Source organism: Hylobates moloch, unplaced genomic scaffold (assembly GCF_009828535.3).
Source record: "Hylobates moloch isolate HMO894 unplaced genomic scaffold, HMol_V3 SCAFFOLD_6, whole genome shotgun sequence".
Classification (NCBI taxonomy): Eukaryota; Metazoa; Chordata; class Mammalia; order Primates; family Hylobatidae; genus Hylobates; species Hylobates moloch.
The window spans coordinates 111,679,521-111,706,785 of NW_026652281.1; the positions used below are offsets into that span (position 1 = coordinate 111,679,521).

Sequence of the window (27,265 nt, forward strand, 5' to 3'; positions counted from 1 at the left end):
AGATTCCCCCACCTCTCAGCCTGCTGCCTCTGGACAAAGCTCTGCAGAGGAGCCCCATCTCCTTCAGCCCCCTCCTGCCTTTGGGGTGCAAGTTTCCTGAAGGACTTGAGTGAGATGTCACCAAGCGACAGGCTGTCAGGCTCTTGGCAGCAAGTCCTGGCCCAGCGACTAGCGACTAGCGGCAGAGTCTCTCCTTGGGGCATCTGTCTTTATCAGGGGTGGATGCTGTCAGACTGCTAATGGTGGAATTTCTGGCATGTGGCAGGTGGGTAAAGGAGACCCTTGGGCTAGGGAGCCATTTGCAAGTCCCTCAGATGGCCTCAGGTGTGGGTCATGCTCCACTGCAGCCATAGTCACTGGGAAGCCAAGTGGACTCCATGGGGCTCCAAGCGGTGGGAGGGAGCTCCTGGGAGGCACAGTGTGGCCCAGATGCCCTGGTCATGGCGACACCCAAGCACAGCTGAGAAACTTGGGCAGGGAGGGTGCAGAGGAAATTTGGAAATGGCTGAGAGGCTGGATTCAAGGTCTCTTGGGCTTGAACTGAGCTAAAGCAATCCACCCACTTCAGCCTCCCAAAGTGCTGGGATTACAGTCATGAGCCATGGCATCCGGCTGGACTCAAAGTCTCTTGTTCCCTGATCCTGGGCTTGGCATGGAGCAGGGAGGAAGCTGAAGGGGGCAGGTAAAAAGATGCCCACCTGGGCACTGTGTTGTAGACTAAATGAACCCTCAGACTGTGAAAGTCTCAGAAATCAGAGAAAGAGGCCTGGTGTGGTGGCTTGCACCTGTAATCTTAACAGTTTGGGAGGCTGAGGCGGGAGGATCGCTTGCGCCCAGGAGGTTGAGGCTGGAATGAGCCATGATCATGCCAATGCACTCCAGCCTGAGTGACAGAAAGAGACCCTGTCTCAAAAAAGGAAAAAGAAAAAAAAAACACAGAGGAAGGGACTGGCACTTCCAAGTCAGAGAGAGCTCCCTGAAGAGATGGGCCTGGTAATTGAGAAAGAAAGCAATTGAGACAGACACGGGGGCTGTGGGAGCGAGAGTCTGGAGGTGAGGCATGCCGGGCAGGTGTAAGGACTGGTGAGTCACCAGGGGAAATGTGTAGAAAGGCTGTGGGTAGTGAGGTGGCAAACGGTGTAGAGCTCTGCCCTGAGCTCCATACCCTTCCAAGACTTTGCCCATGCTTATGGTTGAATTGTGTCTCCATGCCATGCACACAAAGATGTACATTGGGCCGGGCACGGTGGCTCATGCCTATAATCCCAGCACTTTGGGAGGCCGAGGCAGGTGGATCACCTGAGGTTGGGAGTTCGAAACCAGCCTGACCAACGTGGAGAAACCCCGTCTCTACTAAAAATACAAAATTAGCTGGGCGTGGTGGCGCATGCCTGTAATCCCAGCTCATCGGGAGGCTGAGGCAGGAGAATCGCTTGAACCCAGGAGGCAGAGGTTGCGATGAGCCGAGATCGTGCCATTTGTGCTCCAGCCTGGGCAACAAGAGCAAAACTCCATCTCAAAAAAACAAAAAAAAACAAAAAACAAAAAACAAAACAAAACAAAAATATACATTGAAATCCTAACCTCCTATATTTGTAAAGGTGACTGTATTTGGAAACAGGGTTTTTGCAGATTTAATAGTGTTAAAATAAGGTCATTAGAGTGGGCCCCACTCTGGTATGGCTGGTGTCCTTAGAAGAGGGAAAGTTGTTGAGGTGATGGGTATCCCAACTATCTTGATTTGGTTTTATGCATTGTATACATGTGTCCAAATATCACCTGTACCCCCAAAATAGGTACAACTATTATGCAGCAATAAAACATTTTTATTTTTATTTTTACTTTTTTAAAAAGAGGGCCAAGTGCGGTGGCTCACGCCTATAATCCCAGCACTTTGGGAGGCTGAGGCACGAGGATTGCTTGAGCCCAGGAGTTCAATACCAGCCTGGGCAACATAGGGAGACCCTGTCTCCACAAAAAATTTTTAAAAAATCAGCTGGGCATGGTGGCCTGTGCCTGTAGTCCCAGCTCCTTGGGAGACTGAGGCAGGAGAATCAACTTGAGCCCAGAAGGTCGAAGCTGCAGTAAGCCATGGTCATGCCAGCGCACTTGAGCCTGGACCACAGAGCAAGACACTATAGGGAAGGCAGCCAGGTGAAAATGAAGGCAGAGACCAGAGTTATGCGTCCAAAAGCCAAGGAATGCCAAGGACTGCCAAAAGCTGGAAGAGGCAAGGCAGGATCCCCCACTAAAGACCTTGGAGGGAGCACAGCTTTAGCAACACCTCAATTTGGGATGTCTATTCTCCGGAACAGTAGGAATAAGTGTCTGCTGCCGTAAGCCGCCTCGCCTGTGGCACTTTGTTACAGCAGCCCAGGAACCTGACCCAGCCAGGCTGCTCCTGCTGCCCAGCATGCCCTTCTCTCATCCCTACAGCTGGTCTCTCACTGCCTTCGAGCCCCATCACCTGCTCGGGCTCCCCCTCTGTGTGCCCCCAATTCTGGACACTTATTCAGCAGACCTGTAAGGTTTGCTGGCCAACCTATCTCCCTGGCTAGACTGCAGGCTCCTTCAGGGCAGGCCTGACCTGTGCTAGGGCAGCATGATGCCTGGTACAGAATAGGTGCTCCTTAGATGTGGGGTCAATAAAGGAATGCTCGAAGGGTGATGGGCCCCTATGAGACTGGGATGTGTCATCTACTCCTTCACAGCCTGGCTCAGCTCAGGCTAGGGACATGGCAGTGCTCAGAGAGGTCACAGCATCTTCCACACAGACCATTCCCAGCTCCACCACTCTCCAGTTCCCTCTTGGTGCCATATGAGTCTGAGGAACTTGGGGAAATTCTTAACCTTCCCTTTCAATTGAGCCATTAGCCCTTGGAGTTAGCCACAACGTAATTGCTCAGGTCCCTCCAACAAGGGGACTGTGTCTGTGGCTTGATGACTCATGCACACTGCTCCATCCCACAACCTTGGGCAGGACTTGGGACTGGGGACAATGCCAGCCAGCACAGGCAAGGAGCTTGGACATCCCATTACCCCAACCCAGTCCCCAGGAACAGAGTGTACTCAAGGCTTCAGGACAAAAATCTAGAAGCAAGGAGGCGAACTGAGTGAGATTTGAGTGACGAAAAGGAGTGGACAGAGACAACAGCGAGTACAAAGGCCCTGAGGCAGGAACGAGCTTGGCATGATCAAGAACTGAAAAGAGCACAGGGGAGGCTGCAGCACAGTGAAAGAGAGTTCAGTGATAGGACATGCGATTAGACGGGGCCCACTGGACAATCCAGGATAATCCCTCCCTCTCAAGGCCCTTAATTTAATCATATCTGCAAAGTGCCTTCTGCCATGTCAGGGAACGTATTCACAGACTCTGGGGAGTGCAGTGCAGACATCTTTAGGGATGGGCATTATTGTGCCTACCACAGTATCTCTCTCACCCTCTTGTCTGTCTCTCTTGCTCTATTGCTACATTTCTGTTTACCTATCTACCTATTTATTTGAACCTGACCATGGATCTATTGACCACAATTTATCTTTCTTCCTACCCCTTTATCAAGCTTCAATAAGTTATTTATCAATCTATCATTCCTCAGTGGCTTTGATCTTTCACTCTGATAACAGCATCACCCCTCAGCCATCTGTCTAATAAACTAGACGTTAAACTCGATCTATCATTTAGTTATCCTCTGTCCATGATGAATTATCAATCATCTAGCTCCATCTTTGCAGATGTTGTACAGATGTGGACATTTTTTCTCAATGTCTATTGAAAAGATCGATAGATGTAAGTTCAGTAAATATCCACTGAGTGCTGGCCATGTGCCCATTGCTATGTCATGTGTGGGTGAAATAAGGGGCTGACACTCCCAGTAGCCACAGAGGGTCCTTTTTCATCTTACCATCATCCCCATCAATGCTATGATCACCAATCCATGCACACTGTCCAATTTTGTCATCCACCTTGGAATTTTTTTTTTTTTTTGAGATGGGGGTCTTGCTCTGTCACACAGGCTGGAGTGCAGTGGTGTGATCACAGTTCACTGCAGCCTCAATCTCCCAGGCTCAAGCGATCCTCCCACCTCAGCCTCCAGAGTATCTAGGACTATAAGTGAGTGCCACCGTGCCCAGCTAATTTTTGTATTTTTTAAGAGACAAGGTCTCGCTATGTTGCCCATGTTGGTCTCAAGCACCTAGACTCAAGCAATCCTCCTCCCTTGGCCTCCCGAAGTGTTAGGATTATAGGCATGAGCCACTGGCCCTGGCCAGGGACCATTTTTATATAAACTTTCTAGTGAAATTCAGGCTGTTCTAGTCTGCCTTTTGCCTACTAGCCTCCTTGTATATGCATAAATAATGCAGACTCATTTTAACTTGATGTTGATCTTACATAAAGTGTGGGTGGAAAAGTATATCTGCTGGGCAAGCATCTAGTGCATCAAATAACGAATCCTAAAGTTAAATGGAAATTATTTTTAGGTTGTCTGGGCAAATAGCACAGAAGGTGGGGGAATCCAGAGATATGACCTCAGATGTGACACATGCAGACACACGACACACCACACATACACACACACACACACACACACACACACACACACACGCATGTGGGTACACACAAATGCACCTTCTCTCTTCCTTCTGCCCCCACACTAGCAGCTCCTTCCTGGCTTCCTCCGCCCCTCACTCACACAAAGGGCCAAAGCAAACACTTCAGCACTGAGTCATGTCCTACCTCATCTTGTTTCCAGCCTAGGAATCTCACCTCCCCACCTGGGCTGTGAGGTCTTCTGGGGCAAAGATGGTGTCTGCTTCTCCTTAGGTGTGCCCTCCTAGTCTGATCAGCCAGAGGACTGAACACCTAGGATCTGCTTGCCTTTCCTTGAGCTCCGAGGGCAGTTGAGGATCCGGGAGGCAAGGGAGCTAGACGTCCAGTGGTAGACGCTCTCTAGGGCAGCCCCTTTGCCCCCCCAGGAATCTGCCTCTCCTGCCCAACCTGGATGCCAGATAACGTAGGTTTCTTCTTTCTGTAGCACTCTCCTAGAGGAGCTGCATTAGGTAGATAATCTGCCTAGAGCTGGCCTAGCTGGGGATCAACTCAACAAGAATTTCCTTATTTCCAAGCATCTCCCTCACATGGGCATCCAGTGCCAATTTGTGTCCAAGTCTCTTCTCCAGTGCGCGGGATGGAGATCCAGCATATTTGGAGGCAGCTCGCTGTGTGCCAGAGCCACAGGTCCTAGAATATCCAGCAATCACAGTACCCAGGGCCACCCCAGCTTCACAAGTCACTGTGCCCAAGGCCCTGAGGGAAGAACAGCTTGCTCACTAGTGCCTGAAGGAGGCTCCCAAGGCAGCCACCTTGTACCCTGGAGACATTCCCAGCAGTGGGAGGCAGATCAAGGCCAGGACACCATTAATGAAGCCTTGACTGGGGTGAGACATCTCAGGGCCAGCTGGCCTTGCTGCTTCTCGCCCCACTCTGAACCTTGATCTGTCCACATACTTGACCCTGTTAGAATCTAGTGTCTGCCCCTCCCCCATCCTGTGGTATCCTCAGGGCAGGGACCTCATGTAACACATCTCTGTGGCCTGAAGCCAGCCCAGTGCTTGGCCCAGAGCTACTGCGTCTGCAGCACAGATCTGTCCCTGAGCACAGCTAGCACCAGCTTCCCTGCAGGCCTAGAGCCCAAGCCCTGGCCTCAGGCAATCTCCACTTCCCTTGAGGCCAGCCCAGAGCCCCAACTCAGTGAGTTCTCATGAACTGTTTAGAATCCACCAGGTAATGAGTTGTCCCCACTCTGCTGTCTCAGGAGCCAGGCTGGGCCAGGTATTGTCAGATTGAATTTGTTGGGAAGAAAGGGCACTCCACCTGCTGGAGGAGGGAGCACCTCCTGGAGGCCATGCCGCTCAGAAACTTTCTTCCCACACAGCTTCCAGCCCCAGGCTGCCCACCCAGGTCTCAGCAGGCCAAAGGCCTAGTGAGGCTTTTCTGTGCCCCTGCTGGAGCCCAACATCCATGAGAAGGCTCTGGAATGCATTTAGGATCTGAGACTGGTCCAGCTGAAACAGCCCAGAGAGACCCTAATCCTGGGACCCAGAGAGAGCCAAACAGGCCCCAGGCCACACAGAGGGCAGCCCAGAGGCTAGCCTAGGGGGCAGGTTTCTTGCCCCTTCCTGCCAGGAGAAGCGTGTCCTCACCACACCAATGATGTTTCTGTCCTTGGGTGGATTCCAAGCACCTGCGGGGCAACCAGCATTGCCCAAATGCAGAGGGCTTCTTGGGTTCCCCCAATAAGGGCAAGGTTGACTCCTCCCCTCCATCTCCACAGCTCCTGCCCCTGCCTTTCCCCCCTTCCCAGTCTTGCTCCCTACATACTCCAGTACAAGCAAATTCATGAATTCGGTACATACATTTCCAGACCTTTTTTTCCCGTACAAAAATGTATATGTTTATGTCTCTGTGTGTGTTCAGATAAAAATGTAAACTTTCATTTTGTAGGGGTTTTTTTTGTTTGTTTTGTTTTGTTTGCTTTTTTTTTTTTTTTTTTTTTTACTGTGAGTGGGATCATACTGCACATATTACCCTGAAAGTTGTCTGTCAATTGACACTTCTCTTTTTTTTTGAGACAGAGTCTTGCTGTGTCGCCCAGGCTGGAATGCAGTGGCCCGATCTCGGCTCACTGCAAGCTCCGCCTTCCGGGTTCACACCATTCTGCTGCCTCAGCCTCCCGAGTAGCTGGGACTACAGGCCCCTGCCACCACACCTGGCTAATTTTTTGTGTTTTTAGTAGAGACGGGGTTTCACCATGTTAGCCAGGATGGTCTCGATCTCCTGACCTCGTGATCCACCCGCCTACGCCTCCCAAAGTGCTGGGATTACAGGCGTGAGCCACAGCGCCCAGCCAACACTTTTCTTAATGTTCTTTATACACCAGGCATACAAAACTGCACGATGCCACTTCTTTGGCTTTCTTGTTCTTTTTTCTTTTCTTTCTTTCTTTCTTCCTTTCTTCCTTTCTTTCTTTCTTTTTTTTTTTTTTTTTGAGACAGGGTCTCACTCTATTGCTCAGGCCAGAGTGTAGTGGTGCAATCACGACTCACTGCAGTCTTGGGCTCCAGTAATCCTCCCACTTCAGCCTCCCAAGTAGCTAAGACTACAAGTGCACACCACCACGCCCAGATAATTTTTTTTTTTTTTTTTTTGATGGTGTTTCGCTCTTCTTGCCCAGGCTGGAGTGCAATGGCGCAATATTGGCTCACTGCAACCTCCGCCTCCCAGGTTCAAGCAATTCTCCTGCCTCAGCCTCCTGAGTAGCTGGGATTACAGGCATGTGCCACCACACCCAGCTAATTTTGTATTTTTAGTAGAGACGGGGTTTCACCATGTTGGTCAGGCTGGTCTTGAACTCCTGACCTCAGGTGATCCGCCCACCTCGGCCTCCCAAAGTGCTGGGATTACAGGCATGAACCACCGCCCCCGGCCTAATTTTTTGTATTTTTTTTATAGAGCCAGGGTTTCATTACGTTGCCCAGGCTGGTCTCAAACTCCTGGGCGCAGGCGATCCATCCACCTCAGCCTCCTAAGTGCTGGGATTACAGGCGTGAGCCACCATGCCCAGCTGGCTGCTTTGTTCTATTTGCACTGTGCATTATTTAGTTAGTCCTTCAGTGAATGGACATTCAGGCTGTTTCCACATTTTCACTGTTACAAACAATGCTGTAATGGCTGTTCTTAAACTGCCATCCTTGTGCCCACATCAGAGGGTCTCACAGCAGGGGGTGGGGGAGAGTTCCTGGATTTAGAGCTGCATGCTCTCATCTCCTTCCAAGGTGAGGCAACTGCAGGGTCTCACCTTCACTTCAAGCAGCTCACAAATGTAGTTTCTGGAACAAAGGGCAGTTCCCTCCTCAGAAGGAGCCCCCAGGGGTTAGCATCATGCTTCATACCCCACTGCATGCTATAAACCAGGCAGACACCATCCATCTGTCTTACTTTGACTCCCCCTATATCTTCCCACCTCCACTTCTCCCCCACCCCAAACCCCATCTCATATGAATCACCATCACTATGCAGGTCCACCTCCAGGACTTCCTCAAGAAACTCTCTCTTGCCCATTTCAACCTCCAGGGTCTTCAGATGGCTTGTTGTACCTTGACCATCCTGCATATGCTTAAGGACCTGTCTTCCTAAATAGGCCTAAATCCAATGAAGGGAGATCTGGATCTGAGACTCACTGCCTTAGCGTAGAGCCTTGATGGTGTAAGTGTTTATAAATATATGCTACTCTTTTTTTTTTTTTTTTTTTTTGAGACGGAGTCTTGCTCTGTTGCCCAGTGTGATCTCGGCTCACTGCAAGCTCCACCTCCCGGGTTCACGCCATTCTCCTGCCTCAGCCTCCCAAGTAGCTGGGACTACAGGCGCCCGCCACCACGTCCAGCTAATTTTTTTGTATTTTTAGTAGAGACAGGGTTTCACCATGTTAGCCAGGATGGTCTCAATCTCCTGACCTCGTGATCCGCCCGCCTCGGCCTCCCAAAGTGCTGGGATTACAGGCGTGAGCCACTGCGCCCAGCCCCATACTTTTTATTATTATTATTATTAGAGACATGGTATTGCTCTGTAACCCAGGCTGTAAGGCAGTAGAGCAATTCTAGCTCACTGCAGCCTCGAATTCCTGGGCTCATGCAATCCTCCTGCCTCAGCCTCCCAACCTATTGGAATTACAGGCATGAGCCACCATACCCTGCCCCAGTGTAATGCTATTTCTAATATAAGCCAAGTTACCTCCAGGGTGACTGTGAATCAGTAAATACATGGGGCCAGGTATGGTGGCTCACACCTGTAATCTCAGCACCTTGGGAGGCTGAGATAGGAGTATCACTTGAGACCAGGAGGTCAAGACCAGACTGAACAACATAGTGAGACCCTGTCTCTATAAAAAATAAAAAATTAGCTGGACATGGTGGCTTATGCCTGCCGTCCCAGCTACTCGGGAGGCTGAGGCAGGAGGATCACTTGAGCCCAAGATGAGCTTGAGACCACAGTGAGCTATGATCAATTGCACCACTGCATTCCAGCTTAGGTGACAGAGTGAGACCCCGTGTCTAAAAATTAAATAAATAAAAAATAAAAATAAATCAGTAAATACAAGGAAAGTGTCTTTGTAAGACTATCAGATGTGGGGAGATTTGCTTTGATTGATCAGAAACCCTGGGAAAGGTGAAAGAAAGGGTTTTGCTTATACTGCTCAACTTGACTTAGAGCCAACACCTTCAGTTCTTGGTGGTCCTTGGATTGGGTCAGGCCTCTCAGCTCAGAATGGGGCGTCTCACACTTTGACTCTGGTTGGGCTGGCCCTTGACTTGGCTATTGGCTGCTGCCAGTTTCCGGGGAAGCGTTTGGAGGCCCCAGGGATCTTCATTTCCTTTTGCCATCTGTAGCCACCAGGCTGGATCTGAGAGTCTAAGAGGGACAGGTGGCCTGGCTGACACATTATCCAGACATCTCCTGGGACTGGGCAGTACCGTCTCCAAACTGGCTGGCTAACGCTGCAGAGGGGTGCCTCTCCCAGGCATGCATTTGTAGTGCACCCCAGGAAGAACCAAGTCTGGATCTTTCCAGGGCAGTGTCTTCAGCCATGAACACAGACCTGGGTAGATTTTCCCTCTGTTCCAAACCCAAGCTGCAATTTCTGCCTGGAGCCCAGAAGGCGGAAGCTGCTGGTTTTGTCCTCTCCTGAATGCCAAATAATATGTTTTCCACAGAGTTTGGCACATAGTAGGCACATAGGAAATATTTACTGAATGAATGCTCATCCTCCTTTAGAGGAGGCCACCTCATCCCACTGGATATATGTGGCAGGGTAAAGATGAGACGACAGAAACAGAAGAAACAGAAGGAAATGTGAGCAAACCTTACTTGGATCTGTGCAATTAGCAAGTCTTTCCACTCCATTCTTTCCCTTTAGGATTTCCAGGAATTCTCCAGGAACCCTAAGGTTACAGGGCAGGTATTGTGGCCCAATTTTTCTAATCTCTAAACCTGTGCTATTTCAAGTGTGATCTGTGGACCAGCAGCATGAGCAGCATCTTGGAGCTTGTTAAATATGCAGACTTGGCAGGGCGCAGTGGCTCACGCCTATAATCCCAGCGCTTTGGGAGTCCAAGGGGAGCAGATCTCCTGAGGTCAGGAGTTCAAGATAAGCCTGGCCAACATGGCAAAACCCCGTCTCTACTAAAAAAAAAAAAAAATAGCCAGGCATGGTGGCGGGTGCCTGTAATCCCAGCTACTCGGGGGGCTGAGGCAGGGGAATCGCTTGAATCTGGGAGGTGGAGGTTGCAGTGAGCTGAGATTGTGCCACTGCACTCCAGCCTGGACGACAGAGAGAGTCTCAATCTCAAAAAATAATAATAATAATAACAATAATAATTAAAATGCAGACTCTTGGCTGGGCGCAGGGGCTCACGCCTATAAACCCAGCACTTTGGGAGGCCCAAATGGGAGGATCACTTGAGGCCAGGAGTTCAAGACCAGCCTGGGAAACACAGCAAGATCTCCGTCTCTACAAAAACTTCTAAAAATTAGCCAGGCATGGTGGCGTATGCCTGCTGTCCTAGCTACGTGGGAGGCTGAGGCATGAGGATCTCTTGAGCCTAGGAGGTGGGTCGAGATTGCAGTGAGCTGTGATTGCACCATTGCACTCCAGCCTGGGCAGCAGAGTGAGACCCTGTCTCAAAAAAATAAAAATAAAAATAAAAAAGGCCGGGCGCAGTGGCTCACGCCTGTAATCCTAGCACTTTGGGAGGACGCGGCAGGTGGACTGCCTGAGCTCAGGAGTTCGAGACCAGCCTGGGCAACACAGTGAAACCCCGTCTCTACTCAAATACAAAAAATTAGCCGGGCATGGTGGCATGTGTATGTAATCCCAGCTACTCGGGAGGCTGAGACAGGAGAATCCCTTGAAATAAAATAAAATAAATAAAAAATAAATTTAAAAGAATACAGACTTTTAGCACTCCCAGACTTAATGAATCAGAATTTGCATCTGAACAAGATCCCAGGTAATTTGTGTGCATAGTGTAGTTGGACAAGCATTGCCCTAAGCAGTGAGTATGTGAATACAGGTCTAGAACCCAAATGAGGACTTCTCACCTGGCACAGAGGTGGGCTGCTGGGGAGTGTGGCTAACTACATCTGCGGCTTCTGCCTACCTTGATGACTCAGACAAATTGTTGAGTCAGATATTTTCTGTCTCTTTCCAACCTTCGTATACCGCCTTGAAAATAGCAAGTGCCGGGTGTGGTGGCACGTGCCTGTAGTGACCCTTGGAAGGCAATTAATGTGTTTTATTTCTCTCAGTATTTGTAGCATCCATTACCATGTCTAGTACACAGAAGATCCTCAACAAAAGCTGTTTGAATTAAATTTCTATAGATACGTAGTTATCCATCTCTATACACATTCACAGATAAATATATACAGAGGACATCTCATTTTCAGGTAGCATCTGAGAACAAGTTGTGACAACAAGTTGTGAAACCTTCCCTCTCTATCTTGAACTATTTCAATCAAGCTTTTGCTAGCATTACTCCATTGACATGGCTCTTGTCAAGGTCACCAGTAACCTCCATGTTGATGATTCCAATGATCAATTCTCAGCCTCCAGCTTGTCTGACCCCTCCACAGCTTTGGACATAGGGCTTTCCTCCCTCCTGAAACTCTCTCTCACTTCCTTTGGCTTCCAGGATATTCCTCCTATCTCTTTGAATGCTTTTTTTTTCTTTCTTTAAACAACATTAACAACAATTTTGTTGATTCCTCTTCATCTTCTAGACCTCTTCACCTTGCAGTGCTGAAGGGTACCATCCTTGAGCCCCTTCTCTATGTTCACTTAGTTGATGGCCTCAAATGTAAGTACCATCCATCTGCTCACTGACCACTCTCAAATGACATCTTCAGCCCAGACCTTGCACCTGAGCTGAGGCTATCATATCTAGCTCCCTGTCAATGGCTGCACTTGGATGTCTAATAGGCATCTCAAGCTTCATATGTCCAACACTGAGCTCCTAATCCCCTAAAACCTACTCCTTCCAGTTTCCTCCATCTCAGTTAACGACAACTCCATGTTTCCAGTGGTTCAAGGTAAAACACTTATCGTTGTCCTTGACTTCTTTCTTTTTCTCTCACTCCATCAGCAAATTCTGTCAGAGCTACCTTCAAAATGTAGATGACCGCTTTCCACCACTTCCATTGCTACCGCTCTGGTCCAATCATCTCTCACCTGGTTTATTCAGGTGGTCTCCTAACTGGCCTTCCTGCTTCAGCTTTGCCTCTTAAATCCGTTCTCCATGTAACAGCCAAGAGACCTGTTAAACCCAGGGTCAGATCATCTCAGTCCTCTGCTCAAAACTCTCCATATCACTCTAGCAAAAGCCAAATTCCTAACAATGACCTAAAAGGCCCTATATAATCTTTCATTTACTTCTTAAGCACATTCCTGCCTCGGAGGCATTGCACTTGCTGGTCTCTAGAGACCTTGGTTCTTAACCTTTTTTGTGCATGTGCCATGGACTGTTTTGGCAGTCTGTGACACCTGTGGACTCCTTCTGAGTATAGTATCTTTAAATCCATAAAATAAATTCCACAAATTATAAAGAAAACAAATTGTATTGAAATACAGCTCTCAAAATATTTAAACATATATATGTGTTTCTCTATTAACTCATTAAATTACAAGAGCTAGCAGCATGATTTTGAAGTAGTGATGAGTAAAATGATACTTTTTCAATAAATTACTCATAAAGTGTAATGATATTTTAAGATATTTGCAAAACTCTAAAGTGATATGAAAATATCTGTGATTTCTACCAGCAATAATGTCACAGGTGCTGCTAATATCACTGATTAGTTATCTCTATTCATAATGGAAGAACATGCTACATTTTCATTAGTGAAAATAAAGTAATTTTTTTCTCATCTAAGGTCAAGATCCTCTGAATTCTATCCACAGACCCATGGAGAGGAGAGTCTGTGGTCTCCAGGTTAAGAACAGCTGGCTTCTCTTCCCCCATGTACATACACACATACTCCCACATACAGTTCACTCCTTTACCTCCTCTTCTCAAAGACTGTCTTCTCGGTAAGAACTTCCCTATTTTATTTAAAATTGCACTCCCACATTGTGTATCGCCCTTTCCTACTTAAGAGTTTCTCCACAGCACTTAATCACTTTCAAACATAATATATAGTTATTTTTATATTTTGGAGTTTAGAATAAAATCATGTCCAATTTTAATAACCTGCTCACTCTAGCAGCTAACATTTTTACTTTTTTTTTTTTTTTTTGAGTTCTGGGATACATGTGCAGGATGTGCGGGTTTGTTACACAGGTAAACGTGTGCCATGGTGGTTTGTTGCACAGATCATCCCATCACGTAGGTATTATGCCCAGCATGCATTAGCTATTTTTCCTGATGCTCTTCCTGCCCCGCCCCTCATTTGTTTATTTTATTTATTTACTTATTTTTGTGTGTGTGTGTGTGCTGTGTGCCCAACACCAAGAATGGTCTCTGGCATACGGGAAGCTTGTTGAAAAAAAATGAAGGATTACATCTCCAAGAACTCTGTTTCTTCTCATTTCTTTCCTGTAAAAAGTTAATGAATGATTACATCCAAAGCAGAGATTGTGGAAAAAGGGGAAAAAAAAGTTAATGAATGATTTGTGAGACTTTTAATAAAGATTAAGGAGTTATAATTAGCTTTATCGTTATCATTCTGTTAAAGCTTCCAAGGTTAACCTTAAACAGCAGCAGAGAGCTGTGGGAATCCAAGGATTTTGATAGGGCTTCCATCTAAGCAAGAGGTATTTTCAAGGGCTCATTAGAAGGCCTGGGTCTCACCCCAAGTCAGGGAACCACCTCAGAAGCAAAGTGCCGCTCATAAAATTCTTTCTTGCCAAGACAGCAATCAGATCTCCCCCATCCCCAATCAAACCAATAACAGTAATACTTTTTATTTCTGGCAGTGTGGTAAAATAGAAACCACATAGGTCTCAAGGTCAGCTAAACCTAAGAGCCAATTCTGCCAGCACTTACTAGCTGTGTGGCTGTGGTAAGTTACTAAACCTTTCTGAAAAGGGAGGAAGGGGTTTGGGGGAGGATGAGATGGAATGGCTCACAAAGTGACCAGTACACTGCAGGTGCACTTTAAATGGTCACCCCTCCCTCATCCATCTCTGGAGGTCATCTCTTTAGACTGTGCCACTGTAAACTAGTATCCTCACTCCCACCCTAGAATGGACATCTGGACCTTGACCATCAAGCTTCAGAGAACAATTTCACCCTTCCAAAAAAAAAAACCCACTTAGGTACCAGGCAAAGTGCTAATGAGCACTATGCACCCTGTGCCAGTTGCTGCTTTACACATACCACATGTATATGTACATACATACATATATGTGTATGTGCACACATGGCCTCAAGAACCCTCCAACCACCCCATTCTACCCACAAGGAAAAAGAGATCCAGGGAGATGAATTCACTTGCCCACATCACACAGCTTCTGAAATGCAAAACCAGGATTAGAACCTAAGTATTTAACTATTTTGTTACACACTCCAAGTCTGCAGCACCTGTTTCCAGACTCTGAGCTTGGCTAGGGAAAAATCCCACCAATTGACCACTGAGAGCCACAGCCAGGTCTAACTGGGAGGTAATACCTAGACCCTCCTCTTGCCAGACAATTCTCCTCAGACTTTGTGAATGAAGGCCAAGGAAGAAGAAATGTTGTTGAGCTCATGTTTCTTTCTTGTTGCAAAAACTGCTTATTTCAGCATCCATCATCTCCCTCTTTGTTGGGTAGACAATCCGCCCTGTCGGAGGATTTGTGCTGTTATTATGAGTTTGTTTATTATTAGATTTATTTCTCCTATAAGCAAATGTGTTCACAACATTCCGTCGGGGAATCTTCTTAATTGTCACATAAATGTCATCTTATGTAAATTGAATATTTATCTTCCCATGGAAGGGGGTGGAGGGGAAAGGAAGAATAAACAATCTTCAGTCTTGGAGAGGGAAGGCGACTCCGGTGTCCATTCACAACTCACCCACGTGCCTTCAAAGCCAAAGGTGAGCTGAAAAATTATTGGATAATCTTTGAGGGGCAGCCGAGCATGAGGGGGAAGAAAAAGTTGGCCACGATGCTTTGGGGATGTTGGGCCAGGCTCCCCACAACCTTCTCCCGAGGCCAGACCACCCCCTCCCCAGCTACAGGCATTCCGAGGAGGTTGGAGCTTGACCCCCGATTCCTCCCCAACCAGGAGGCCAGTCCTTCTCCTTCCTCTAGAGAAGGTGAGCTCGGCGGGCGCAGCGGGTTGGGTGGGTGTGGCCCGCGGCTCCGGGAACAGACCCAAGGCCCCGCCACCGCCGGCTAGCAGCCCGACAGCCCGCCCGCCTGGCGAGCGCAGGCTCTTCTTCCAGAAACTGCGAGGATCCGAGCGCACTGTTTGTGCACCACAAGGTCAAGTCGGGAAGTGGAGCCGGAGGAGGAGGAGGGGCGAGGAGGCGAAGGGTGGGGAGAGGGGCGCCCCGCTTCCTCGCCATGTGCCAGCTTTGGAAGTTACCCCTCGGTTTTTAACCCTTTCGGGGTAATGGGAAGGAAGAGCAAGGAGGAAGGGGTCGCCCCGGGGCAAAATCCTACTGGGGCCAGGATGTGCAACCACCCACCCACCCATCACTGCCTTCTCCACCCCCCGGAAATGCGGGGCAGCGCTAGGCGCCAGGAGGCACCCGGGAGGGGGGAGGGGGCGACAAGCCCAATAGGGACCCTCTCTACGGACCGCCCCTCTTTTCTTGAGGTCGCCTACAATTTCAAGTTCCCCCGCCCGGAATGTTAGTTTTCCATTTGGAGTGGGTGCGGGGAGGAGGGCCGCGCCCCCTCCCCAAGACTCGCGTTCGCCCCTCCACTCCCCTCCTGCCAGCACTTTCTGCTCACTTCTGGTGCTGCAAAACGCCACGCGGTTTATTCGATTCTCATTTTAAAACCAGCGATTCAGAAGCAGGGCCTAGGGCGAGGGTCTACCAGCGCCCGAGCCCCGGGGGGCGGGGTGCTCACTGCAAACCTCGTTCCCTCCGCGAGTGTCGCCTCCAGGCTGTTATTTGCAAAGAAACGTCTTTTTGACGCAGGGAGAAATGGCAAATTTTAAGTACGTCATTAATATGGCGCCAAAAGATTTTTTTAAGTATAAGCTTGCTTTTTTTTTTTTTAAGGTTGCGGGGGGCGCTGCCCGGGTCTGGGGCGCGTAGGGGGCGGGGTGTGAGCAGAAAGTGTGAGTGAAAGAGTGGAGGGGCGGGGTATGTGTGTGTGTGTGTGAAGTGTGAGCAGACCTGATGGGACTTGCACGGGCGCAGCCGCCGCTCGGGCCCGGCCCTGGGGACAGGGCGGGTTAGGGGCGCCCCAGAGTCCATGGGGAGTCCGGGCCCAGGGTGCCAGCAGGCGTGGTGGTGGGGCGGCGAGGGAGGGCACCCTCCCCCCACAGCGCCCGCAACGCTACCTGGACTCCCCGCCGGAGCCAAACAACTGGGCGGGGGGTTGGGGGGGCGGCGACGGGGGTGTCGGGAGCGGAGATCCGAGTGAATAAGAAAAAAGTGGCTACTCCCCCTCCCTCGCTCCTCCTGCCCGCCCCCACCCCACCCCCACCCCAACACATTTTTTTTTTCTAAAGAGATCACAAGGAAGTCTTGGTTTAAAAAGAAACAGAAACATACACAGGGGGTTGGTGAATGGTGCCGACCGCGGCCATCGCAGTTGGAGGCTATTTTTTGGGGGGGTGAGTAGCGTCCATGGAGTTACTTTGCGCCCACTCCTAGCGGCACCGGCTCAGGTCCTGCGGGCCGACCGTCCCCGGCGGGGGGCGTGGGGCCTGGGACGCCGCGGGCCCGGCCGCCTCCCTCGCTGCGACCCCGGATGGATGCGCGCCCCCCGCCCTCCCGCGCCGGCCCCAGGAGCTCCCGGCTTCGGGAGCATCCTTCCCGCGCCGGTCCCTGCAGCGGCGCGTAGCCGAGGGCAGCGCCCGTCAGGGGGGCACCGCGGAGCAAGGTAAGATCCAGCCCCCGGCGGATGGGCCCTGCGCATCTCCACGACGTTATTTGGTGTTTTTGCAACAGATCTGCCAGCGCTCTTCGCTCCCTCGCTCTCTCTTGCTCGCTCGCTCCCTCTCTCTCCTGCTGGCTGCCTGTTCTAGGAAGCCAGCGCGGAGCGGGGGGGGGGGGGGGGGGGGGCCCCGGGGGGGGGGGGGGGGGGGGGGGATGCACAGCACAGGGGAGAGAGATTGCGCATGTTGGTCAGTCGTGTTTTAAAGAGTACAGTGCGGGGAGGCTGAGAGGGGCGCATGCAACAACAACTTTTGGAAGGGTGAGCTTGGCGACCTTCTTTATTAATGACTGCGGCAAAGCGCCCCCGGGCCGGCGAGGGGGCGCGGGCGGGTGGGGGCGCGCCAGGGCTGCAACTTGCCCCGCGGGCTCCGGCCGGGCGTAGGGGCTGCGGCGGGAGATGGGTACGGTGGGGAGGTCGAGCGGCCCGGGCGGGGGCTCTGAGAACCCGGAGCTATCTGCCCTCTTGTCTCCCCGAGTTTCATTTTGTTGATACGCAGCACGTCCGGGCGCCGAACCGGGCTGAGCCGGTGCACATGACCTCGCGCTGGGCTCACGTGCAGCCGGTCCGGTCCCAGACACCTTCCGGGGGCCGCCGCCTCCGCCCTGTCGCCCCCTCTCCCGGCCCGGTGCACGCGGGCGCTGCACGCGGGGGCAGCATGCTCGGCTCCTGGGGTTGGAGGCTCTGCACAAATTAGACAGTTTTTTTGGAGGGGCGGGGGACACTCTTTCCAGGTGAGTGTGGAGGGTGCGGAGCCTCCGCGCCAGGGGTGAGGACTGGGGTCGCGGGCAGCCTCCACCTCCGGGGCCGCGCGGGAGTCCAGCGGGGGAGAGGCGCTGGGAGAGTGGAAATGTACCGGCGGCGGCCGGAGCGGCGGGTGCGCGCCCGCGGGGCGACGGCAGGGGGCGTGGCCCTTGTTTACCTTCTCCCAACTCTGGCGGTTCGCGTCCCGCTTCAGGGACGGATCCGCAGTCCCCTGCCCTCTGCCTCGGGCCCTGAACCATGGGTGGTACCAGGAAGATGCCGGCTTGTGGCGAACCCCGTTTGGGACGCACACACCTGAGTCTCAAATGAGTGACATTGCAGCCCCCGCCCCCACCTAGCGCTGCTGCAGTCCCTTTGCCGGATCCCCGGCCCCGCCCCGCCCCCGGCAGTGGCATCTTCCCGGCCTCACCTCCTTCCTCCCTGTCCCTCCCTTCTTCCCACCCACTCGCCTGCGCCTGCGGAGCGGCGCCCGCCCGCCACCTCCCCGCCTGGGTGCAGACTTGTGGCTCCCCATGGTTTCTTCCCGCCCATCCCTGGGTCCTGAGACACCCTCTCCTCTCGGCGAAGGGACGAGAGGGGTCAACTTGGCGATTCGCAGCTGTTCTGCCAGAGGATGGGGTTGCCTGCGAGACAGCCAGGAAGGCTTCACTCTAGCTTCCAGAGGCCCAGCCCTGTCCCCTACTACACACAGCTACCCACCCCACCCGCCCCTGGGGCTCGGCTGCGCTTCCCAGTGTCTCTTAAACCCCTCCCCCGACCTGGGTGTCAAGCCCACCCACCTCCCGGCGCCGCCCCCGGTCGAACAGCCTCTTGCCCTTCCTTCGCCTGGGCCGGAGCCCCCCGCAGCCTCCTCCGGCTCCTCCTCCCGGCTCGCTGTCGGAATCACGCCGGCGCGCCTCCAGCCTGCGGTCCCGCGGACTGCCTCCAGGGGCGGGCTGGAGGCGCGCGCAATTCCCCTCCCAATCCCCTCAGCCACTGCCGCTGGCCTGGGCACTTTTTTACCAGCTTGGCTGCTGGCCTCTTGCTGGAGGCTGGGGGAGGTGAAGGGTCACTGGGTGTCTTTGCCCTACGCCGAAGGCACACTGCGGCCGGCGATTCTGGTCTCTGCAGATTTCCAAACCTCGCCGCTGCGTCTAGCACCCCTGGCTAATCTTCTGCAGGATCCCGAGGCACAAAGTTTTATCCCGGGTCAGAGTTTGTAGGAGGTCATCGAGAGGTGTCATGTTTCCATTCAGAGCGGTTCCAAAGCGGCTAGGAAGGGGCTGAGTGGGACCTGCTGCCTTGCCTTTGTTGGAAGGAGGACCCCTGAGCTCTGATCCCAGACAGGCTGTCAGGACGCCCCTTTAGCATTTATGTTTGCAAACTGAGTCCTGGGCCTGGGAGGTGGTAGGACCGCCTGGCCTCTCCTCTCGGAGTGGCATTAACTCCCTCCCTTCACTGGTAAAATTCCCAGTAGGACATTTGGCAAAAGGGCTCGGCATGGAGCTGCCAACCGGGCCTGGCTTTGTTTCCTGGGTTCCCAGGGCTTCTCCCCTACCCTGACTTTCTTTCTCACCTTAGGGCCCCAGATGAACGCACCATCCGTCTTGTCCCATCTTCCTTAGACGGGTTGGGACTCGCAGAGCCATCTAACAAGCAGAGGAGGAAACTAACAACAGAATAACTATAAGGGGGAAGGAATGAGTAATAAAGCTGACCCAGGCAGGGAGGAGGGCTTTCATGTTTAAGAGATGCTATTTGCTTTTTGGGTCACAGGCTGCAAAAACAGGCTTTGATCCGAAGTGGGCGAATAATTTATTGAGCAAGTTTGCATGGTAGAGGAAAAAAGGGATGTTTGTTTGATCTGGAGCCCTCTAGGTTGTCCCAAGTGCTGTTGGCTGTTGTTTTGAGTGGAGAAGCATTTGGTTCTGCAGCAAATGCCTCACAGAGGGAAGTCCTCGCCCCAGGCATCAGGACTTGCAGTGAATGTTGGTTTTGAAACTGTTTGGCCAAGGGTCCCCCCAGCACTTTTGGAGATGAAGTGTTTAAGGATAGAGTTGTTTGGGCTCAGGATGCAGCAAACGTTTCCAGAATGTTTCCCATCCAAAATGCTTTTCCTTTCCCTAAATTGCCTGGCTAAAGAGCCAGTAACAGTGGTCCAAGAGATTGTCAGAAATCTCCACTTAGCTTTCATTGACTGGTGAGGTGGGACTGCCAGTCCCCAGGCACTAGATGCACCACAGAGTATTGACACCGTATAGGCCTTTGACACTGACCCCCACATCCTTGAGGTTGGGAGGCAGGGTATTCTGGCTCTAACCTAGTGTTCCACTTAACAGGAAGGCAGTTGTCTTATGCTCATGACACAGGTAAGAGGCTTCTAGTCCAAATTCTTCATAGCACATGCAGCAGGCTCTTTGGGACCTCACAGTTCTCCCTTTAGGTTCTCTGATGGGGAGAACAGGTCAGAGTTGGGGAGCAGGATACCCCTGGCTTGCCCTGTCCTCTAGATAGGACCCTTACCATGTGGCTCAAAAGCTTACAATTGTAGGTCTGCTCAAACCTCCTTTCAGACAGCCCATAGGAATCTGGAATACCCATACCCGGGAACTTGTGGGCCCGTACACTTTAGCACACTGGAGATGGGGTACACCTTCTGGAGTCAGACAGCCTAGGTTTGAATCCTGGCTGTGCAGTTACCAACTGTCATAATGGCTCTATACCTCAGTTCCTTCTGTTACAAGGAGCACTTTCTGCAAATGGGATTAATAACTACCTATCTCATGGTGGATGTATAGAATAAGTGATTACCTAAAAAAGACTAAGCCCAAAGCAGGCATGCGATAAGCACGTGATTAGTATTAGTCATCCTTATTATACCTGGGGAGGGCCCCGATGCAGCTTTGACCTTTGATCTCTCACCTTTAGGCTAGGCCAGAGAGCCAGCTCGCTTCTCTGCAGAAGGGATCAGAAGGATCCTGCAGGTGCCAATGGGCAGCCGATATGGGAGCGAGTAGACGGAGCTCTACCCTGTCTGGGGCAAAGAGTAGAGTGGGAAGGTTCTGAAGAACAAAGTAGACAGAGCCTTTTCATTCTCCCACCATCCCCTTGGTACATCCCCAGAACTGGTCTGGAGGGTGGGTGTGGCAGCGTCTTCAAGGGGAGCTGGGTCCTCTCTGGGACACTCGAAGTTGCAGACAGGCAGTGGCGGGTGTTGGAGGAGGGTTCAGGCTCCTCTAGACTTGGAGAAGCAGGTCCAGGAAGCTGACTGGAGGATCCCAGGCAGCAGCCCTCTACTCTGTATACAAAATCATTTTTGTAACTGCAATTACTGTCCCTGAGAAGGCATTAAAGTTAATGAGAGATAGGAAAGAGTGGGGCTGTGACCCCTGTTTAAAGCCGTTTATGAGTGTGCAGCTCTTGTTTTCTGAATGTCTGGCCTTCCCAACACAAGGAGGCTCTGAGGACAGGTTTTCCAGCCGAAATATCATTAAATTGTATTAGCATCTTATTACACACACGCCTTAGCGGTCTGCCTCAGACAGGGAGAGTTTTTGTTTCTCTTTGAAAGATTGTGTCTGGAATGGTAAATTGCCTGCTTGAAAGCCCTTTTTTCCCCTTTTTTTAAGGAGGAGGACGAAATCCTGCTGTGTGGTGGCGGGCAGGCCAGGCCTAGTGGCCCCTGGAGAGGAGAGGCTGGAGGCCAGGTTGGGGTGTTTTAACTGCCCAGGGAGTGGCTGCAGTGGCAGGCCTGAAAGGCCCACTGTTCCCAGGGTCAGCTGGAAGGGCGTTAATGGAGGCCCAGGGTGTTTATTTGAGTTTATTTGCAGAGAGGTCTTTAAAGGGGGCTGGCATTGGGCATTGGTGTTTTAAGTCCAGACCTGAGGCCCCCACTAAGACCAATCACTAGTGCTGCCAAGAAAACATCTGCCACCAAATTGCTGCCCTATTACTGAGTTGACATTGATCATTAGCCAGGAGCCCAACCAAATAAAGCCTCCTGGAAAATGTGTGAGGTTAAGACGGGGAAGGCAGGCTGTGAAAACAAGGGCGAAATCTTGGGCTAGGGTGTTTGTTCCTGCAAGCCACAGGCAGGCCAGCTGGACTGTGTGGTCCCGACACTTCTTGGGGGAGGGAGCGAGAGCACACTCAGCACTCCCTAGTATGTCACTGGGGTCCTGGCCGGAGTCTAGATGGAATGCTCCTTACTCTTCATGGAATATACATTCCCAAGGGGAACGACATGCAACAAGTAGCTCAACAAGCACAGCTAGGATGAGTATTCCGTGGACACTGGGTGGTGAATTTCTTCAGATAGTGTAATGAGCATAGACTGCCATGGGCCACACTGAAGCTTAAACCTGAAGATTGAAAAGTCAGACATGCATAGACCACATAAAAGAACATTCCAGGCGGAGTGGAGTACAGCGTGTGCACAGGGCTCGAAGTGTGGAATCTTTGGCTTGTTCAAAGGAATGAAAGGAGCCCAGCATGGCTAGAAGGTGGTGAGGAAGGGGATAGTGGTCAGTATGAACTTGTCCAGGTGGCGGGTGCCAGATTGTGTAGGGTCTTGTGGTCAGGAGCTTAGGATTTGTTCTTTGATCTATGAAGCCTTTGAAAGATTTTCAGTTAGGGGCATGATGTGATCTGATTTATGCCTTTTAAATTTTTTATTCTAAATTTTTTTAGAGATGGGGTCTTGCTGTGTTGCCTGGGCTTGCCTTGAACTCCTGGGCCCAAGTGATCCTCCTGCCTCCACCTCCCAAGTAGCTGGAACTACAGGTGCATATCACCATGCCCAGCTTCTGATTTATACCTTTTTTTTTTTTGAGACAGAGTCCCACTCTGTTGTCCAGGCTGGAAGGCATTGGCACAATCTCGGCTCACTGCAGCCTCTATCTCCCAGGTTCAAGCAATTCTCTTGCCTCAGCCTCCAGAGTAGCTGAGATTACAGGCTCCTGCCACTACGCCTGGCTAATTTTTGTATTTTTAGTAGAGATGGGGTTTCACCACATTAGCCAGGCTGGTCTCGAACTCCTGACCTCTCAAGTGATCCACCCGCTTTGGTCTCCCAAAGTGCTGGGAATATAAGGATGAGCCCCTGTGCCTGGCTTTTTTTTTTTTTCTGTTTTTTTTTTTTTTTTTTTTTGAGACAGGGTGTCACTCTGTCACCCAGGCTGGAGTACAGTAGCATAATCACAGCTCACTGCAACCTCAACCTCCTGGCCTCCCACTTCAGCCCCTTCAGTAGCTGGGACCACAGGCACACGCCACCATGCCCAGCTAACTTGTATTTTTTGTAGAGTCAGGGATTTGCCATGTTGCCCAGACTGATCTTGAACTCCTAGGCTCAAGTGATCCGCCTGCTTTGGCCTCCCTAAGTGCTGGGATTACAGGTGTGAGTCACCACACCCCGACTGATTTATGCTTTTTAAACATCACTCTGGCAGCTGTGTGGAGCCTGGACATGGGTGAATTGATAGTGGAAGCTGGGAGATGAACAAGTGGTTCAGGCAAGAGATGAGATTGGCTTGGACCAGTGTGGTGATAGTAGGAAGAAAGTGGGTGTGTTCTGGAGGCAGAGCCTAGTGGACTTGGTGGGGCCGAGGATACAGAGAGGCTGTGGGCTTTTGCTTCATTGAGGGGACTCTACGACACCCACACTTTGAAGGAGAGCTTCCTACCTGTGTCTCCATGCTGGGGTTTGCATGAGAAGTGCCAATAGACTAGTGCAAATGGCAGGAAAAGGAGATCCTTTCTTTCCCAGAGTCTCCTTTATAGGTAGGATTTCGGGAGCACTTTCTGTCCTCGAAAGCAAGTGCCTTGTGACACTGAAATCTTCTCCCACAGCAGACCTTGCTTTGGGGGAGATGGGGGAAGCTAGTGGAGAGGAAAAATCAGAGGCCAAGATCATATCTAAGCACCTCCACCCCCCAAGTGTGTTTGCAGTCCTGGATTTCAGCTTTGGGAAAGGAGTCCTCCCTGTCCCTCTTGCTGAGTTTGTGAGGAGGGTGATCCATGGGGCAAAAAGCTGCCATAGTGCGGTCCCAGGCCTCATTAGCCACTGTGACAGTGGGAGCTCGCTGGAGCAAGAAGGCCTTTGGAAGACTTGGTTTAAAGGAAAGAAGCTGCACTCACAAAACAGTGGCTTCCTTCTCAAGCCTAGTTGTTATAACAATTAAGCCACCACAAAATCTGCTCCCTTAATAATAGCCTCCCATGGGACAGCCCTGACCCAGAATAATCCCTAGGCACTCGGGTGTTTTGTGGAGGACAGGGTTGGATGGGGAATTGGCTTGGTGCGGGATGTAGGTCTGCATGCTGACAGTCACCTGTCAGCATGGTCCCTGGGCAGTCAAGGAGTCCTTTCTAGGGCACCTTCCTTACTGTATAGGGTCACTGCCTCTTTTTTAGGAGCCCCTCCTCCAGGACTCTCCAACCTGGTCCAAGGCTGCCATGATATTACTAACATATGGATCTCTAGCCACTGTGCTGAGGGCTTTACACTGTTCTTATTTATTCTCACCAGCTGATTCTGGCCCACAGATATGTTTAGTTTGGCCCTTTCAAAGTGTTGTAAAAATTCTGACTCAGTTGCCAACATTTTAAATTCAGGACATTTATGTAAAAAGCCAGTTCCAGTTTATCTCCTCTGGGAGGTATGTCTTTTCCAAGGTCCCTGGTCTGTGAGGAGAGGAGCTAGGATTTGAACCCATCAACAACTTCTGCTTTTAATGCTGTGGGAGATGCTGGCTCGGAAGTGCCTTCTTTGCAGGAAATGAAGAGAAATGGAATTCGCATACAGGATTGCAAAAGAAAATGGGTGGGTGCACTGTTAGCACCTCCCCCCCACTCCACCCACCGATGTCAGGACAAAGCTGGGTTGCACTGGGCTGGGCTGAGCTGAGGAAGACGTAGGCTAGAATCAGGAGTCAGGATTCTGTCAGTCAGCCTTTGTCACACTCTCTTTGTTTTTTTGTTTTTTTTTGAGATAGGATCTTACTCTGTCGCCAAGGCTGGAGTGCAGTGGCACGATCATGGCTCACTGCAGCCTTAACCTCCCTGAAGTCAGGCTATCCTCTCACCTCAGCCTCCTGCATAGCTAGGACCTCAGGCATGTGCCACTACAACTGGCTAATTTTTAAATTTTTTGTAGAGATGGGTCCCACTCCGTTGCCCAGGCTGGTCTCGATCTCTTGGGCTCAAGAGAACCTCCAGCTCCAGCCTCCCAAAGTGCTGGGATTACAGGTGTCACGCCCTTGACACACAGACTCTGGAAGGCAGTGAAGGTGGCAGCTGTGGGTTGCTGAGCTGTTTGTACTCTGCTGCACAGAGGCAGAGAAGTCAGAAGGTCAAGAGCACGGTCTCCTGAATCAAATACAGTCATTGACATCTTGGGCAGGTCACTTAACCTCTGAGCTTCACTTTCCTCCTCTGCAAAAGGGAAGCAGCCATGATATATGCCTATAACACAGGGCTGCTCTAAGGACTCACTGAGGTCCCTGTGGACCCTGTGGACCCCCCTCCCGCTACTGTGAGTGCTTAGCAGTCTTAGCCATCCTTGTTCCTGCCTCTGTGCTGCTTGCACCACCAGTGTCCCTTGGAACCTCAGCCTCTGGAGGGCACTTTACTGGCACCTTTGAAGCTGGGTGGCAGGCAGCCTCAATGAGCCTTCCTGCCATCCTGATCCTGCTGGTGGTGGGCACTGGGGTAGAGAGAAGCTCCCGGCTAACATCAAGTCCAAGGCAGGAGGGCCAACCTGATCAGCTGAGAGATCTGGGTGTTCACACCCACCTTAGCAGATGCTCCCTAGTCTCTGCAGGGCTGCAGTAAGATGGTGGCATCCCAAGGCTCAGCAGGAATGGACTGGTGTTGGGGGCAGCTAGAGTTAGGTGCAGATGGGCTGGGCAGTGGGGCTTTCTCTCTACTGACACAGACTCCCTCCCTATCCTTTGCTGTGGGGAGTCAGTCAGGGAACACAGGGGAGCGTGCTCTGAACCCTGAGCCCCCAATGTGTTCCCACATTAGGACTCAGCCACAGGCGAGCTGTAAGACCCAGAGCAGGTTAACGCATCACCTGCTATGCTCCCCTCTGAGGGGATGAGAGCAGGCTCTGCCTCCTGGGACTCGTGAGGATTATAGGAAACAGTGGTGGGAAAACACTTTCAGCAGCCAGGAGCTGATGGAGGGTACAAAGGCAGCTCAGCATGCGCCTGGGGATCAGACCTCATGGATTCAGTCCCATCTCAGCCACTTACTAGCAGGACAAGGTGCTGGCCTCACTTATAAATGGAGCTCACAGCTCACCTGGTTAGGAACAGGAGATGATGTGGATAAAGGAAGACTCCGCGTGAGCTCAGTATGAGGCCCCTATGTGAGAGTTGTCCTTAATACCGTGAAGTTAGATGTTGCCGTTGAGGTAGAGTTTATTTGTACGTTTATCTGGGAAGGATGGTGGGGAGTAGGAGGGCAGGGTAGCCCAGCCCAGGACCAGTCACCCTGGTCCTGATGTGTCTCGGGGACCCAGCCTGGAGTGTCCCCCGCCTCTCCCCTGCTTCTGTACACTGCTGACCACCACTCACAGGACTAGGCCCTCAGTGTTGTCTGTGCTGGCTTGTCCCTAACTTCTGACAGCACAGTCCTCCTGGAAGAATCAGTCTTGTTTGCCGTCCTCTATCCACCTACCTCCCTAGAGGACTTGTGGCTCAGGAGGCCTTTGCAGTGGTGGGCCTGAGTGTCCTTGGGTGGCAGCTGGGACTGGGCAGGTCATGGTCACTATTCAGTTTGGGCTTGCTGACGCCCCCATGTCCTCTCCCTCTACAACAGCTTTGGTTAGACCCTTGCTCAACCAAGGGCTCTGGGCTCAGGAGGTGGGAGATGCAGCCTTTTAGTATCCCAGGGCCTCTGTGGGTGGGTGGGAGAGGGTGGTGCTGGCAGAGAAGAAGGCTAGGGCAGGGCTTTATTCTTATCTTTCTGCAGTGGAGTAAGTGTGGTTCGGTAGGTTATGGGGTGATTTTCTGAGAGGTTGAGGATTTCCCAAGCCATCCGTGAGTATAATGGGCTTGCCTTTTGTTGCAGATGGAAGAGAAGAGGCGAAAATACTCCATCAGCAGTGACAACTCTGACACCACTGACAGTAAGGCCTTCCAGTTTGGGCTCCTACAGGGAAAGCATTTGAATAGTGATCAGGGCTACAGGCCCAGATGGGAGGAGACTGCCCTATGGTCTTAATTTCACTAAGAGGCATGTTGATGAAAGCATAAATCAAGTCAGGTTTCTCCACTCCTGCCCCTCCACTTCTAAAAAAGTCCCTGTACCTTCCATGACCTCCAGGGCCTTGTTCTCCCAGCTGTACTTCCCCTTACCCT

General features: G+C 51.3%; 1 protein-coding gene across 10 annotated transcripts in view; it reads left to right on the forward strand.

Moving 5' to 3' along the window:
* JADE2 (jade family PHD finger 2) overlaps positions 1-27,265 on the forward strand; it is an 87,564-nt gene that overhangs the window by 14,444 nt on the left and 45,855 nt on the right. For 2 of the 10 annotated variants that reach the window (XM_032157927.2, XM_058441217.1), the window contains exons 1-2: positions 15,407-15,521; positions 26,976-27,033. In XM_032157927.2, coding sequence (XP_032013818.1) covers positions 26,976-27,033 — 58 coding nt within the window. In that variant the 5' untranslated portion in view covers positions 15,407-15,521. Of the gene's footprint in view, positions 1-15,406; positions 15,522-15,919; positions 16,207-16,944; positions 17,100-17,331; positions 17,415-24,137; positions 24,721-26,975; positions 27,034-27,265 lie in introns of those variants that run through there. The other 8 variants (XM_058441218.1, XM_058441219.1, XM_058441213.1 and 5 more) reach the window with 6 other exon arrangements.